Genomic DNA, 16,889 nt, shown 5'->3' on the forward strand with positions numbered 1-16,889 from the left:
GACCGATACAAAGTCCGGATCACTGCAGACGCTGCACCGAGCCGCCTGTCAATCTCCCGTTCCATTCTTCCCTCACTCGTGAACAAGACCCCTAGATACTTGAACTCCTCCACTTGTGGCAGGATCTCATCCCCGACCTGGAGAGGGCATGCCACCCTTTTCCGACTGAGGACCATGGTCTCAGATTTGGAGGTGCTGATTCTCATCCCAGCCGCTTCACACTCGGTTCTGAACTGCTCCAATGAGAGTTGAAGATCACGGCTTGATGAAGCCAACAGAATCAAATCATCTTCAAAAAGCAAAGATGCTATACTGAGGCCACCAAACCGGACGCCCTCTACGCCTTGGCTGCGCCGAGGAATTCTGTCCATAAAAGTTATGAACGGAATCGGTGACAAAGGGCAGCTTTGGCGGAGTCCAACGCTCCTCGGAAACGAGTCCGACTTACTGCCGGCAATGCGGACCAAACTCTGACACTGGTTGTACAGGGACCGAACAGCCCGTATCAGGGGGTTCGGTACCCCATACTCCTGAAGCACCCCCACAGGACTCCCCGAGAGACACGGTTGAATGTCTTCTTCAAGTCCACATAACACATGTAGACTGTTTGGGCGAACTCCCATGTACCCTTGAGGACCCTGCGGAGGGTGTAGAGCTGGTCCACTGTTCCACAGCCAGGACGAAAACCACACTGCTCCTCCTGAATCTGAGATTCGACTTCCCGACGGACCCTCCTCTCCAGCACCCCTTAATAGACCATACCAAGGGAGGTTGAGGGGTGTGATCCCCCTGTAGTTGGAACACACCCTCCGGTCCCCCTTCTTAAAACCACCACCCCAGTCTGCCAATCCAGAGGCACTGTCCCCGATGTCCACGCGATGTTGCACAGGCCTGTCAAACAGGACAGCCCCACAACATCTAGAGCCTTCAGGAACTCGAATCTCATTCACCCCTGGGGCCTTGCCATCGAGGAGATTTTTAACGAGCTCGGTGACCTCAGCCCCAGAGATAGGGGAGCCCGCCTCAGGGACCCAAGACTCTGCTTCCTCATGGGAAACCATGTCGGTGGAATTGAGGAGGTCTTCGACATATTCTCCCCACCGACTCACAAGGTCCCGAGTCGAGGTCACCAGCGCCCCATCCCCACTATACAAAGTGTTGATGGTGCTGTTTGGTGCATAGGCACAAACAACAGTCAGGACAGGTCCCCCCACCCGAAGCGGAGGGAGGCTAGCCTCTTGTCCACCGGGGTGAACCTCAATGTACAGGCGCCAAGCCGGGGGCAATAAGTATACCCACACTTGCTCGACGCCTCTCACCGTGGGCAACTCCAGAGTGGAAGTAGTCCTCTCAAGAGGACTGGTACCAGATCCCAAGCCATGTGTGGAGGCGAAACCCCGGCTATATCTATTCGGAACTTCTCGACCTCACACACCAGCTCGGGCTCCTTCCCTGCCAGAGAGGTGACGTTCCACGTCTGCCAGTTTCTGTAGCCTGGGATCGGATCACCAAGGTTCCCGCCTTCGGCCACCGCCCAGCTCACTCTGCACCCAACCCCTATGGCCCCTCCCACAGGTGGTGAGCCCATGGGAGGGGGGACCCACGTTATCCTTTTGGGCTGTGCCAGCCGGGCCCCATATGGGTACAATTATTTAAAGAAAACATGAAAGGCCCGGCGAAACACATACAATTTTATTTTAATGTGATTCAAATTAAATGGTCAAGCATTTCAGAACAGCATTATCATTAAACAAAACATAACCATAAATAAATTAATTATGGTTGTTGTTCAGTCATCAGTTGTATTTTAAAAAAAACAATATTTCACAAATTCTGCTCGGGTATGTAAGCTTATGAGCACAACTGTACATATATACAGTCATACGTACCCCTGTCATATTGGAATGAAAGTGTAGGCGACACCATTTTATAACGACTTGGTGGCGGTGGCATTTTGAAATGAAGGTTTACAGCTTTTTCATAACCACTAGATGGCGGCATAGATTTACAAAATGTGAAAGTTTTTTCCATTTGCCCCTATACCCATGTATAATCCGCACTATTGACACAGGGCCTTATAAAAACATTATTTACTTTATCCATTAAAATGACTGCATGAAGAAGCTGTTTGCTGACCTGACTTATTGATAGCGTGTGTGTGTGTGTGTGTGTGTGTGAAATAGAGAGACAGAGCGAGAGAGAGAGTACCTGAGAAGATGCATGTTTTGCAGTTATTTGTGACAATAAAATAATGCTAATGTTGCCGTACGCACACCCAAAACAACGTCAAAAACATCTGCAACTTACCGCAGGGTGTTTTCTCAAGTTAAAAGTGGGTTGAAATTTTCAACGTTTGATCAGTGACAAAGCCACGCTGCATGTAAAAGCTGTTGTTTTTCATAATCTGTAATGTAAACAGTCACTGATGGTGTAGTGGTACACTCGCCTGACTTTGGTGCGGGAAGCGTGGGTTCAGTTCCCACTCAGTGACTGTGTGAATGTGAGTGCAAGTGGTTGTCCATGTCTATATGTGCCCTGGGACTGACTGGCGACCAGTTCAGGATGTAGTCCACCTTTCGCCCGAAGTCAGCTGGGATAGGCTCCTGAACAGGGTAAAGGGTGTTGAGAATAGGTGGATGGACCTCATGTAAACAGGAGTCACGCGTGGCTGTCATGACTCACTTTGATTGGCCCGCAAAGCCCAATAGAAGACTTTGTGTGCGGACATGTGACTTTCTTGTGTTGTTTGATTGGTGAACTTGAGTCAAACATCACTGTGGTTATCACGGTGGATTGGAGCAATGACGGTGGATTGGAGCAGCCAATCGCAGGGCACATAGAAACAAACAACCGTTCACACTCACATTCACACCTACGGGTAATTTAGAGTCTCCAATTAATGCATGTTTTTGGGATGTGGGAGGAAACCGGAGTGCCCGGAGAAAACCCACGCAGGCACGGGGAGAACATGCAAACTCCACACAGGTGGGGCCGGGGATAGAACCCGGGTCCTCAGAACTGTGTGGCTGACGCTCTAACCAGTCGTCCAGCGTGCCGCCGAATTCTAAACAACAAAGGATATAATAAATTCACCTGACATTTCTTTTGTGTGGAGCATTGATATTTATAGCTTTTATAAAAGCTAGTTGTTGCTAAATAAGCGGCTAGTCAATCAAATATAACGTACAAGCTGAGAACTTTTAAACGATAATGCCAAGACTTTTGAACTATTATGGCACATCTTGGTGGCACGGTGTACAACTGGTTAGAGCGTCTGCTTCACAGTTCTGACGACCAGGGTTCAATCCCCGGCCCCGCCTGTGTGGAGTTTGCATGTTCTGCCCGTGCCTGCGTGGGTTTTCTCCGGGCACTCCGGTTTCCTCCCACATCCCAAAAACATGCATGGTAGGTTAATTGACAACTCTAATTGCCCTTAGGAGTGTATGTGAGTGCAAATGTTTTTTTGTTTTTTTTGTATTTGCCCTGCGATTGGCTGGCAACCAGTTCAGGTTGTACCCCGCCTCCTGCCTGATGATAGCTGGGATAGGCTCCAGCACGCCTGTGATCCTAGTGAGGAGAAGCGGCTCAGAAAAAGGATGGATGGATGGCACATCTTTTTAATTACTGGTGAAAGAGACTTGCTGGAAACGGCCAACTTGATGTAAGATGACCAACGGGAAAGCCAGCTGGGGACTTCTGCGTGCACGTTGATGAGGGGGCGTGGCTTTGGCCAGAGACTCGGAGGGAGGGGGAGTGAGACAACATTCAAATCTTGCTAGCATCTTGAATATGACATACTTCACCATTAATGTTGATGCTGGCTAGTTAGCATGTTGTGCTATTCTATGGCTAACACCACTTTCCGTGGGACAATTTGTGTTGGTGCAGGCGAATAACTGATTAAATGAACAAAGAAAATCATAATTTGTTGTTACTTATTCTGTGAACTAATCAATGGTAATTGTAAAACTGTTGTATAATGCAATATTACTCTCATGATGTTTTACTGTATATAGACAAGGCTGGACGGCATGGTGGCCGACTGGTTAGAGCGTCAGCCTCACAGTTCTGAGGAGCGGGGTTCAATCCCCGGTCCCGCCTGTGTGGAGTTTGCATGTTCTCCCCGTGCCTGCGTGGGTTTTCTCCGGGCACTCCGGTTTCCTCCCACATCCCAAAAACATGCATTAATTGGGGACTCTACATTGCCCGTAGGTGTAAATGTGAGTGCGAATGTTGTTTGTTTGTATGTGCCCTGCGATTGGCTGGCAACCAGTTCAGGGTGTACCCCGCCTCGTGCCCGATGGCAGCTGGGATAGGCTCCAGCACGCCCGCGACCCTAGTGAGGAGAAGCGGCTCAGAAAATGGATGGATGGATAGACAAGGCTGTGATCTTTAACACTCAGCCTGTGGCCTTGTGCCTATGACCGCATTACAGTCCAAAATCAGGCCCTCTCGTGTAATAGTACTTAATTATACTGGACGACCAGTTCAGGGTGTTCCCTGCCTCTTGTCCGAAGTCAGCTGAGATAGGCGCCAGCACACCCATGACCCTAGTAAGGATAAGCGAAGTTCAGAAAGTGGATGGATGGATGGACAATACATGTTACCCTTTGTATATACACTGAAATACATATTGTAATACATTCAGCTTTAATGGGGACAAATTATGGAAAATTTACTTGTTTGTATACAATCCCAATTCCAATGAAGTTGGGATGTTGTGTTTACCACTGTGTTACATCACATTCAATAAACGTTTGGGAACTGAGGACACTAATTGTTGAAACTTTGTAGCTGGAATTCTTTCCCATTCTTGCTTGATGTACAACTTCAGCTGTTCAACAGTCCAGGGTCACAACGTCCCAACTTCATTGGAATTGGGGTTGTACATGTCATGGCCCTGTGTTTCAAGTTGTTTTTCTTTGGTTGCACTGTCTGTGTGGGCGTGGACATCGGTGACGCACCTGTCATGCATTGTAATCATCAGCCTTTTTAGGGGGCACCGTGACAGTGTGTGGGCGTCGGAACATTCACTCGTTTTTGTACCGTGTTTGCCGCCGTTCTGACCGCTGTCCAAATTTAGGCTCAATACAATTATACCACACGGACCGTTTGTCGTGTCTCCCTGCTTTATCTGTTTTTGATTCTCTCTGGTTGTGAGTTCCTTTAGTTTCGTATGTCTCGCCATCACATGCTCTGCGATTTAAATAAAATTGTTCGGACCTCTGACCTGGAATCTATTTTTTGGGATCTGCCCTTACGGCATTGCCGCACGTGACAGTCCAAGCATTTAGGTCTCCCGAGTGCCTGTCCACAAATCCATCCATCCATTTTCTGAGCCGCTTCTCCTCACTAGGGTCGCAGGGGTGCTGGAGCCTATCCCAGCTGTCATCGGGCAGGAGGCGGGGTACACCCTGAACTGGTTGGCAATCGCAGGGCACATAGAAACAAACAACCATTCGCACTCACAGTCATGCCTTCGGGCAATTTAGAGTCTCCAATTAATGCATGTTTTGAGGATGTGGGAGGAAACCGGAGTGCCCGGAGAAAACCCACGCAGGCACGGGGAGAACATGCAAACTCCACACAGGTGGGGCCGGGGATTGAACCCGGGTCCTCATAACTGTGAGGCTGACGCTCTAACCAGTCGTACACCATGCCGCCTGTCCACAAATCAACTCTGCAATTATCCAACAATGTTAATCATACGTTATCAGCCTATTTCTGAAAATGGTGATGGAGCCATTTGGGTGGATCGTAGACAGATAGTGAAAAAATTACACGACGGTACCGACATGACATTTCAAGGTTCAGAATCAGAATCTTCTTCATTTGCTCTTTATTTAGTTGCAGAGAGTGTAAGAATCTTCACACTTAATAACTGCTGTATTTGTGTTTATTTTTAATAGGATTTTTATATCTATGGCCAAGAAGTTTTTTTCACAACCGCCCCCCCTCACCACCACCACCCCCCATGCCACAGACAACCAAGGGGGGGAAAGCAGTTTGGCAGGCAGCAGTTTGGACACCTCTGAGCTACAGTCACTTTTCATATTCCTCTCAAAAATAGGAAAAGTCTCATAGGTGAAACAGTTTCTCATTTGTTTTTACATTTTTGGACACATATGCAGTTCCACCTGACCTGGTCCTGTCCATTTGGAAAACCAGTGACAGAAATAGATGTGTGAACTTCCTTCCCCATAAAAGCAGAATGGAACCAAATGAACTGTTCTTGTGTTTAATGCCAACGTTCCAGTTTGTTTGTTGTTTTCCATCTATTGTTTTTCCAACAGATGATGCACCAACGTTTCATCTGCCTCGCTACATTCTCACGATTATGCAGCATCATCTCCCTCCGTTTGTAATATATTTATATAAACAGTGCGTGATTCAGTTTGTTTTTATTGTCAAAATAATGCACTGATTCATAGGTTGCTCTGACATCAATGGATGATGTCTTCTTTTTGGGCTTCAAGGCGGCATCGGTGCGATCATGAAAAATACATCTCATTTGCCTTAAATGACTGGCCGATGAGTGCAGAAGAGGAGCGGGAGAAGTATGACTCAAGTCACTGAATAAAACAGATGAGAAACGAAGCGGCTCGTCAAGTTCATGAACATCGAGGCCAACTTCCTCTGTAAATCACACTGTCGGTCCTCTTGTCTCCGTCTGTGCACACACTGCTCTCTTTTGTTTTCATCTCATGCCATCTATTCAGTCTTTCATCTAACATGGAGCATATTGAGGGTAAAATGAAAAAGATGCAAAGTCTGATCGAAAGTGTGCATAGAATGTTGGGGGGAAACTGCAGCAGGAAGAAATGCACTTCATAATTTGGTGAAATAATCTCATGTTATTTCTTTTGGAGAGTGATTGTTTTTGTCATTCATTGTAAGTACTAAAAGAAGCAAATCAGTGAATTTGTTGGTTTTTGTTTGGGTTTTTTTTTTCTTTTTTTTTAACCAATCAGTAACAATACCATAAAACACTCTGACTGACTTTCCTTAAACATTTTGTTAGTGTTGGGCTCGACTCCTAAATGTCCTGGTGGTGTCTTGGTCTCGGATTGACCGGACTGGGGATTCTCCATCAAGCCGGGTCAAGACCAGCACTGATCTGCTATTCTTCACCTCCATTTATATGAACATAAGGAGAAGCACTTGCTAAAACAACAAATCCCTTCTTCAATTCGTGAATTACTAACCTCCCACCACCCCTGTAATGACTGCAACCTTCCTCAACTACAAAGACTCCATATGTAAAACTTACAGTACATGCAACACGGTGTGCAAATTCTGCGGTCTTCAACTCACGGAAACGGCGGGCGCAACATCGAAATTAAGCTGCCATCTCGAAATAAAACAGAAACATAAGTAAGTTAACCTTAAGTGTAATTAACATCATATAATCTAATTTTGTCTTTTTAAGATGAATATTTCTGGAAAGTGGTTTAAATTTCATCTTAAAGTGGCTTCATTATGAGATGCACGTTGAGGTCACATGTTTCTTCAAGACAATCAAGGAACGAGGTCAATGAAAGTTCATGAACTAGTTCATATTTTGGGGGAACATGAACTGAACTCATTTCTGCCTGATGAATGTTATTGAGAACACACTCATTCCTGCATCTGCGGAAGATTTTCGAATGAAAGTTGATTTTCATTCAAGAGTGCCAGGTTTTTTTTTTAGAAACTTCTGGGACAAGCACTCAACAACAGGTTTTTCCTTGTGTTTTTTAAATTGTAGGGTGAAAGCTGCAGCTGGCTACTCGTATGGACTGAATGGATGGCAGCAATGGGAAATGAATTGCTATTATTTTGTGGGTAACAAATTGAGAGAGAAAAAAACAAAAAAAGAACTACAGTATGAATTAGTTCATTTATGGAATGGGGAACAAAATTTGGAATTATGAACTTTGAATTTAACCAGTTTGTTTTTGGAATGGTGATGTGAACTTTGAAGTAGTTTGCATTGAAAATGAACTTTCCCAACACTGCTTGTCTTGGTCTGGGTGAGTTCTGGTCTCGGACAAGTCTCGGTCTTGGATACTGTGGTCTTTAGCGCAACACTACATTTTGCCATTATTATTTACTGCATTTCAAAGTAAATTGGATCAGTCCCACCCGTCATTACTTGAGCCACATATACTCTATGTATCAAAAGAAATAAGCGCACTTAGCACATACTGGAGTAATGTGGCAGCTTCAGGAATACAACATTGCAGTGATTTCAGAGAAAAATGTAATCGCAATGTGATTCGAGATCATCTGGAGGTTTGGAGCAAAAACCCTGCTATCGTCACCTGAAATATCGATGTGCTCGTTTCTAAAAATCATACAGACATACCGGACAGAAAGTGAGTTTGCAATGTCGGCTCATTAAAAAGCATCGAGCAACTGCGACACGTGTCCTTACAGAAAATAGAACATAGTGTAATTCACATTTAACGCCCTGCCGTCTGTCATGCATAACTCTCCATGAACATACCTAAAATTCCACATGCGGGACTTCAAAGACTTCATAGACAATTTATTGTTTGAGGTAGAAGCAAGTGGACGACAAGCAAGTGGACGACAAGCGTCTCAGCAGTACTGTGCTGAAAATACAAATTCTTTCCTGTTTGACCTAACAGACCAGTAGTACAGTATTTTTGGTTCAACCTCTGAATGGTGGAACTACAGTCGTGCTCAGAAATATTGGCACCCCCTATAAAAAGACATATTATGCTTCTTTTTTTTTTTCTTTTTCTTGACTGCCTGACATGAAATCCTTTTCTGTTTTAGGTCAATTAGGATTACCCAAAATATTTCTATTTGCTAAATGCCAGAATAGTGGAAGGATGTTTTTAGACAAATGTATTTAATAGACAGTACAATTGTGCCAATATTTTTTAGCACGACTGTATAGCAGAGGAGAGGGGGAGGGTGGCGAAAGTTGTTACTGCTTGAATCCCTCCCCGGAGCGACTTGGATAAAGTTCTTGCTACAGATGTTAAGCCAGCAAAAAAATAACAAAAAATGTACAAAACAGTACTGAACGAATGAATGCAAGGTTTGAGCCATGGCTAAAAGGCACAACATGATTTTAAAATGCATTTTACGCGGGTGTTGAAACCAGATAGGCCAATATAGTCAGTATAATACAAATAAGTACAAAAGGTGCTCATCCAAGCCCTTGAATATTTCCTCTCTTAGATACCATGACCCCATAGCTTACTAAAGTGGTTGGTGCTCTATTCCTTCAAATCCTTTGTCTCTGACAAGGATTTTATGCAATAGTTAAGGGATGCAAATATGCCCCAGGGCCTTGACCATTAAGTCACAGTAAAATGGTGTCATCATTTCCTGTCCTAATACTAGTTGACACGGCAGAACAGCAGCCTGGCCCAACAAGCTGTTCCTGCTTCATTATTCATGATAAGGGTGTCTTCCACACTTGTCAATATATGCGGATTTTACAGAAGAGGTGGATTCTGGCACATTCTGCGCATCTAAATAAATAATATCACTGACACGCTGTATAAATCAAGGGCAGCGAAGGATGTTATTTAGGGGTCACTGTTCCATTACTCTGATAAAAAGTGCATTGCTAATGAGCAGTGACGACTGTGCAAAAATATCACGCCATGTCTGTCCTGCATGAACACTTTAACAGTTATATGTTATATATTCCTATTCATCACTAAAGCCGTGGCGCCCTATAATGCTCAAATGTTTTATTTATCCCAGGGGTATTTGAAAATTACATTCAGAATGCACAAAACTTAACTCAGTGAACAGGTCCATGATCCAAATACCTTAAGCTTTTAAGATACTTAAATCTGACTTGCATTGTATTGTTTTTCTAAACTTAATATGGCGTTGCATTTCCTCCCTTGACCATCACCTGGTCTTTTGAAAAGCTATTTAAAGTCAAGCGTTTTTTGTTTTATTTCCGGGGCGAAGTTTGGGAAGTTTTATTTATTTGAACATTGGTCAGCAGTAGAAGTGTAGAAGTTAACCAAAATCAACCAATCCACTGCATTTTTGGGCCAAACACACAAAAAATAAATAAATAAATTTTAAGCTTATATTTCATGGTTAAATTACAAAATATTGTTTCTTTGATAATCCATAAAAGTTTGTATCTTGATCTTATACGACCCTCATTGGAAAATGTATGGGTCCAACCGTAAGGATAGTTATTATAATTGTTGCCAGTTAGTGACGTGCCATACATAAAATAGTCTTTCACGGTTTTATGCAATAGTTAAGGGATCAGTTCAATGCCCCATTCAGAAATTGTTTTGAAAATAATAAATTATTGCAATTTGTTTTTTTTATTTAACCTTCTAATTCCAGGACAAATCTAGCAATATATTTCAATAATCATGATAAATAAAATAAAAGAAATACACATTGTAAAATGTATTGGTGTATTATATTGTTACTTCTTGAGCAAATGTTAAAAATATATATATATATATAAATATAAATATAAAATCAAAACACGATTGTACAACTTCAGTGACGTTTGACTTTAGAATGTCCGTTGACATTAAGTAGTGTGTGTACAGTTTTATAATGAATCTGATTTAAATGCATTCACATGTGCTCTGTGGTCATTTCCAATTGTGCATGCTAGATTTGAAAGCAGCAAAATCCTCTACTGCATCCCGGTAAGCCACATAAACTCATAACCTGTAATGGCCTTGCATTATGCCCTCTATGACAATAAATATACTGTATTGTTGTGCATATCCCACACAACAGCTTGACGTACAAGCGCACGCATGCAGCGTGAGTTCCCGTGTTTTATTACATAAACTGCGGTGTGTTTGAGCTTATTCAACGCACACTGTGACCGCTTACTGACCTTGTGCCACCTCACACACCTATGACTACTCTCACACAAACACACACACAGAGACACAACAATTACCTAACAATATGCTCTCTCACTCTCTCAGATACTCACCATATTCATAGTTGTTATCTCAATTTATAAATTTATTTATTTATTTTTGCCTTCTCATGTGCTCTTTTGCTCTGTTTCGTTTTTTTATTCATCTCATGATGTGCTCGACATGTTAATTACCGTGTACTGATCTAGTAATAATTTTTTTGTAATGGCACACAAAGGTGAACAGACTGTTTGTTTAAACATATTTTTGGTTTAATACCAGTGATAAAACATTGCGGTAAAGCCAATTGATCTACTACATTAAAAACAAAGGAAAGTCTTCTTTGTGGATGACAACACATAAAACCAGTCCAAATACCATATTTATGAAATAGTGTGTCATGTAAGGAGAAGCTGTGTCAAGAAGTGCTCAATGAGCTTTCGTGTGGGATCGCACTTACTGCTCCTCGCTTTCCGAAGTAATATGTAGCTAAATCTGTAAATGTTACATTTGTCCTTTGTCCCATGACACTTTTTTATCCGCAGTAACACTGCTGGTTTGTTCAGATCATACTTTTTATCAAGAGGGCAGCTGTGGCTTGCGCGAAGGAGGAACAGGTCATTCTTAACCTTGAAATGATACATTGATTTATCTCTTAAGACATAGAAAATACAACTGTAAGAACAAATGGTCTTCTGGGTAAAGTATCTTGGGTTGTTACTCTGTTTTCAGTGACAAATGCGTTACAATCCTTCTGCAACGTCTCACTAGGAACAATATATTGTGCGAGAGCTGTACATTTGGAAAATGTCCAGCGATTACGTCCATTTGTTAAAACACACTTGACTTGAACGATACACTGAACAAGAATGGCTCCCGTCTTCTACTATTTACATTTATACAATATGCATTTCAAGTGACCCGTATCTGATATGGCTGTGTTTACACGGACGGAAAACACATGACCCGTCTCGCCATCGCGGGTGCCCAAATTGCACGTAAATGACTCAAAAACTGGACTCTTCTATAATGGAGCATGTTTAGACCATATTTCGTGATCAGTGTATTTGGATGACATCAAACACTGATGGGGTCTATATCCGGTTTGTGCATTAATGTATTAACTCCAGCACCTGGTATTCCTGCAAATTGCTCCCCATGATGCCAACACTGCTGCTACCTACAGTAGCTATCCCGCTAACTAACGAAGACTACATTCCGAATGATTGCAACAATTTACATATATTGGTAATTTGTACATAAAACTGCATATGCAACCGGAAATACTGAACTGCCTTCTTGGCAGAGGTCACAAGTAAGCACCAGTCATTCAATTGCTTTGCCGATATTAGCGTTAGTGCCAGTGGCAAGTAGGAGAAGGGTGACTTTTCTTTTAAAACATAATTATGTGCTAAGAGGCATTGTAGTCTTTTCAAGTCAACCACAGATAACCGCAAAAGGACACTGAGGAGGAGGGTCGCTGGGATCAAACGAACATGTGCAACTGCCACCGAGGAACAAAAGTAATTTGTGTCCACTCAAAGTCAAAGAAGTCGAGAAGAAAGTCAAGAATTAGCAACCATACACCATCATGAATACAACCTCACGAAGAAAACATGTTCCCCATCTGAATGAGACAGACGGTGTCGGATGGCGGAAGGTGTATCGAGTGACGCGTCGACATGAATCACGAGCAGCCCGACAGATAGCGGCCTCGGGGAACCGTGCTATCTGCGCACGGCACAGTCAAAGTTTGAAAGTCATTTGGCCACAAAGCGGACTGTTAGGTGTTATGATCAAACACATGCAGCATGGTGCAAGAGTCTGCCTCACAGTCCTGAGGTTTGATGTTCAAAACTTGATTCTGGCCCTTCTGTGTGAAGTTTGGGCGTTCTTCCTGCGCTTGCGATGGTTTTCTCCAGGTACTGCGGCTTTTTCCTACATTCCAAAATCATGCTCGTTAGGGTCCTTACTGTATGTATCGATCCACCCAAACGGATTGGAACAGTGAGGGCAAAAATCAAATAACCAGCCTCTAGTTGCAATACGTTTGGCCACAACATTGTGACTGCTTACACAATCTTCCAATTCGTCCATGTTCTTCAACTGCATGCTTCATTGGCGTTGCGGCAGCTTGCAGGTGAGCTGGAGCCCAGCCCGGCTGACTTTGAACAAAAGGTGGGTTTCACCCTCGACATACACATGTAGACAATTAAAACAAATCACAATTACATTTAGATCTTTGCCCAATTGAGAGTACAATACATATTGATTGCAAACACAGTAATTGATTTTAAAAAAAAAATATTTGAAATCTAACTTCTTCAGTAGCGTAAACAGTGGGCATTATTATTTTTTTATAAATGCACGTCTTTTTAAAATCGTTAATTGAATTTCATTAGATAGTGCAAAATTGTGGTATGTTAAATCTATTGTTAGAGAAAAAAAGAAAACTATAAAATATGACCAAATAGAATTACAATATTATTTATATATATATATATATATATATATATATATATATATATAATTTATTTATTATTAATATGCAACGAAAAAAGCAACAACAACAAAAAAGCAAATCTTTAGGAATTTGATTAGCAACAGAATCGTGTTAATGCTACACGGAGTCATCACCCTTTCATTGTGAATGCAAAAAAAAAAAAAAAAAACCTTTAAATTACTGTAAAATGCAATACCTCTAATTGCAGGTACAATAGAACAAAGATGCCCAGCATGTTTAGACAGCAGAGGAGGCAAGTGAGAAGTGACCTGACCCTTTAAGACATCACCCGCGGGCTGTGTGCAGGTGTGGCGGTAACATGAGCTCGCAGGAGTGGTTTCATGTTCATGTCTCTCTTTCAAGCCATCATGATGAGAGCAGAAGCTCATGCAAGAGTGATCAGGGAGTAACGATTGCACCCAACTATGTGTGAGCAGCATGCACACATTTCAATGCACGCTTGAATTCACACACCTTTCACTGAGCTGTGCAAACGATTTCATTTGCCATAAAACCAAAGATGAGTTTCAGAACGCTGAATCAAATGGAAAATGCCCTCAGACAAGTCGCTCGTGCTGGGAAAAAAAGCCACACTGAAAGCCAGAGTTTTTGCTGTTTATTTCAACACGTACAAGTCATGTAATTATGTGGTGTAATGCTGTCACAGTGCAGCTGATTTCATGTCTGAGTGTATAGTACATGGAGTCGCTGATCTAGAGCCAGCGTTTATGAAAGCGAAAGATGTTGCCATGTTGTGGCCAAACTAAATGGCCCTTAAATTAGCTCCACGCAAGCCCGCTAATGCCACATAAACCATATTTGTACTCTTACCGGGGATACAAAGGTATTTTGCAATTAAACCATCAGACATGTAGGATTTGTCAACACAACAGTCTGCTTATCTGCAAAACATATGGATAGGTCGTGTTTAGGAATAATAAAACAAGGCTTAAAATACTATAACGGAAATGTCTGTTTCCAGAAGTAATCTAATGTTACATGGGTTTAGACTTACTGTGCATACAGTAAGATGCAAAAGTAAAGACCTGGTAGGTCATTCAAGACCAGGATGAAAAAAAGAATAATAATAATCATATTTCAGAATCACTGGTGTAACTGGTGTAAAATATTGAAAATGTTAACTGAAAACAACTGTCATTCTTGTAAATACAGGACAATTAGCTGCATCAAGGTGGTCATTAGTAGAGAGAGAAGTTGATATTTGTCAGTAGTGAAGAGAAGTAACTGTAACTAAAAGAATCTGAACAATTACAGATAATGACACAGAATTGGATGGATGAAACTTTCAACTGTTTCCACCAAGGACAACTGCAATGACCACTATTATGCTTATGTCCTTTATAAAGCCCCCAATTGTTGTTTTAAAGAAACAACAAACTTTTCTGCACTGGGTTGATTTTTAGACTGGGCTAAAGTAATCTTAAACACCATCTTACAATATAATCACAGACAAGCCTCAAAGGGGGTTTTGTTACCAAAAAAAAGAAGCTTGCAGTGTTTTAATGTTGAAGTGTAGACAAAAATGCAATTGGTAATGATTTTAACACGAAACATGAAGTTGACATGTTTTGCCTTAGACATCTTTGCGTTTGACGCCTGCCATTTCAAATATTCTAATTTACATATTTATGCGGTTGACTTTGACAGAATTAATATGGTAGCCTAAGAAGTGGCACTTTTTGAACTCGCCTCGTGCAACAACCAAAAAAACGTCAGGCAAAAAGTCAAGCTTCCTCTGCTACCACTAAAATGGATTACTTTGCACTGAGGTTTACTTTATTCCCCCGCCCCAAGTCCACGTGTTCCAGTTTAGACCAGAGACTCACATACAGGAGGGTTGTCAGAGTCCTGACTGTGCATGGAGCTCAGACCTGTGTCCGAGTCCTCGTCGTTGACGCTGCAGGTCTTTGACAGTCCTCGGGCCTGCTCCACCCAAATGCTGTTTTTCTCTGCTGACACCACTGCACCCTTATCTGCTTTTGCATCCTCATCATCCTCATTGTCATCATCATCATCATCTTCTTCTTCTTCTTCTTCCTCATCATCCAGTTTGGTGTTCACCTGATCAATTTCCAGAGTCTCCACTTTGGCCAGTAGGTCCAGCAGTTCAGTCTCCTTGCTCTCCCAAAGTGCAAGACTCAGGTCCAAGTCCCCCCTCATGCCGTCCAGGTCTGTCTTGAGTCTCAGCCCAATGTACAGGCTGGTTTTCAGCTGCGTTTTGATCCTCTCCCCCTCCAAGGCCACCTCTTCTCCAGACATATTCTGGAGGACGGGTGGGGCAGAGAGGCACACTTGCGACACGTTCTCCTCTTGGCCCCTCTCCTCCCGCCGTCGCTTCATCCACCTACGGTTGAGCTCCTCCTGGATCTCCGCGGTAATGCTCTCGACGAGCGCTTCTCGCTCCGTCAGCTCCTCCTGCAGCCTCCCGACCTCCTCGCAACGGCGTGCGTACTCTTCAAACTGGGCCAGTGCTTCCGGAGCGACTTTGCGCGTACAGTCTTCCGGGAATGAGGACGGGTCCTCCAAGTAGGTGTCCTGCACATAGTTCACCCCGTGTCTCTTCATGCGCTCAAAGTGCACCTTAGACTCGTAGCTCTCAATCTCCTTATCCAGCTCTTTCAGTCTCTGGACCTGCTGGCGGATGGTGTGATCCTGAGAAAGCACCAAGTGGACCAAAGTCTCCATCTTCTCCACCGTACTCTTATCTTTACCAAGAGCCTGCTCCTTCTTTTTGTTCATCTTATCCAACTTTCTGAAGGCCTTTCTCACAATGCGCCTTTGCCTCTCCCGGGACAAGTTGGTGCAGGCCGTGGCGGTCCAGCAGGTCACCCCGCCGGCACCCCAATTCTCCCGCCGCTGGACCACCCTCGCTTCAGCACTCCGGGGCCCGTTGTTGGGAAGCGACGCGTCATTCTTGACCAGGACGAAGCGGACGTTCTCCTGCTCGTCCCCCCAGGCGCTCCACAGTCGGAGGATTTTGGTCTTGTTTGGTAAAATCCTTTCGAAGCCCCTCCATTTCTCCACCACGCAATAGGACTGAGGTGGTCCGGACAGCATCCCCGCTGAGACACCTTCCTGCAAGTTCTGGTCCTCCAGCAGGACTTGGACCACATCAGCGCATGTGGTCCTCTTCGTCAGCCCGGAGACCAGCTTCTCTTCCCGGCAGACCCACACAGAAACTTTCCCTTCTTCTCGCTCCATCTCAAAGCACTGTAAGTGCTTCTGGATATCCTGCTCCTTTTTTTAAATAATCCTTAAAAGTTCCAACTTCAAGCGTGACAGTCAACTAAAGGAAAAGAACATGAAAAACTGCTGACACAAGTCTAAAAGTAAGCACTGAAAGGACGAGGGAGCGTCAGAGCTCATCTCGAAAGTCATTTCATCCATTTGTCGTCCGTCGTGGACTTCACGCGGCGTCTCTCTGTGGCCCCGGCAGAAAAAGCACAGTGGCAAGGAGAAGGGGTGCGTGCCTGCTTGCCTGT

The 16,889-nt window shown here is 43.5% G+C and overlaps 1 protein-coding gene across 1 annotated transcript; it reads right to left on the reverse strand.

The window, feature by feature from the left end:
* Window positions 1-13,992: 13,992 nt before the first annotated feature.
* Window positions 13,993-16,889, reverse strand: LOC133402693 (ras association domain-containing protein 10-like). The gene has a single exon (XM_061676698.1). It carries the CDS (start codon window positions 16,606-16,608, stop codon window positions 15,217-15,219), a length of 1,392 nt encoding a protein of 463 aa, XP_061532682.1. The 5' UTR covers window positions 16,609-16,889; the 3' UTR covers window positions 13,993-15,216.

Source organism: Phycodurus eques, chromosome 5 (genome assembly GCF_024500275.1).
Source record: "Phycodurus eques isolate BA_2022a chromosome 5, UOR_Pequ_1.1, whole genome shotgun sequence".
NCBI lineage: Eukaryota > Metazoa > Chordata > Actinopteri > Syngnathiformes > Syngnathidae > Phycodurus > Phycodurus eques.

Excerpts from the sequence above, each read along its gene's own strand:
- LOC133402693 (XM_061676698.1), bottom strand. The coding sequence starts at position 16,608 with ATGGAGCGAGAAGAAGGGAAAGTTTCTGTGTGGGTCTGCCGGGAAGAG.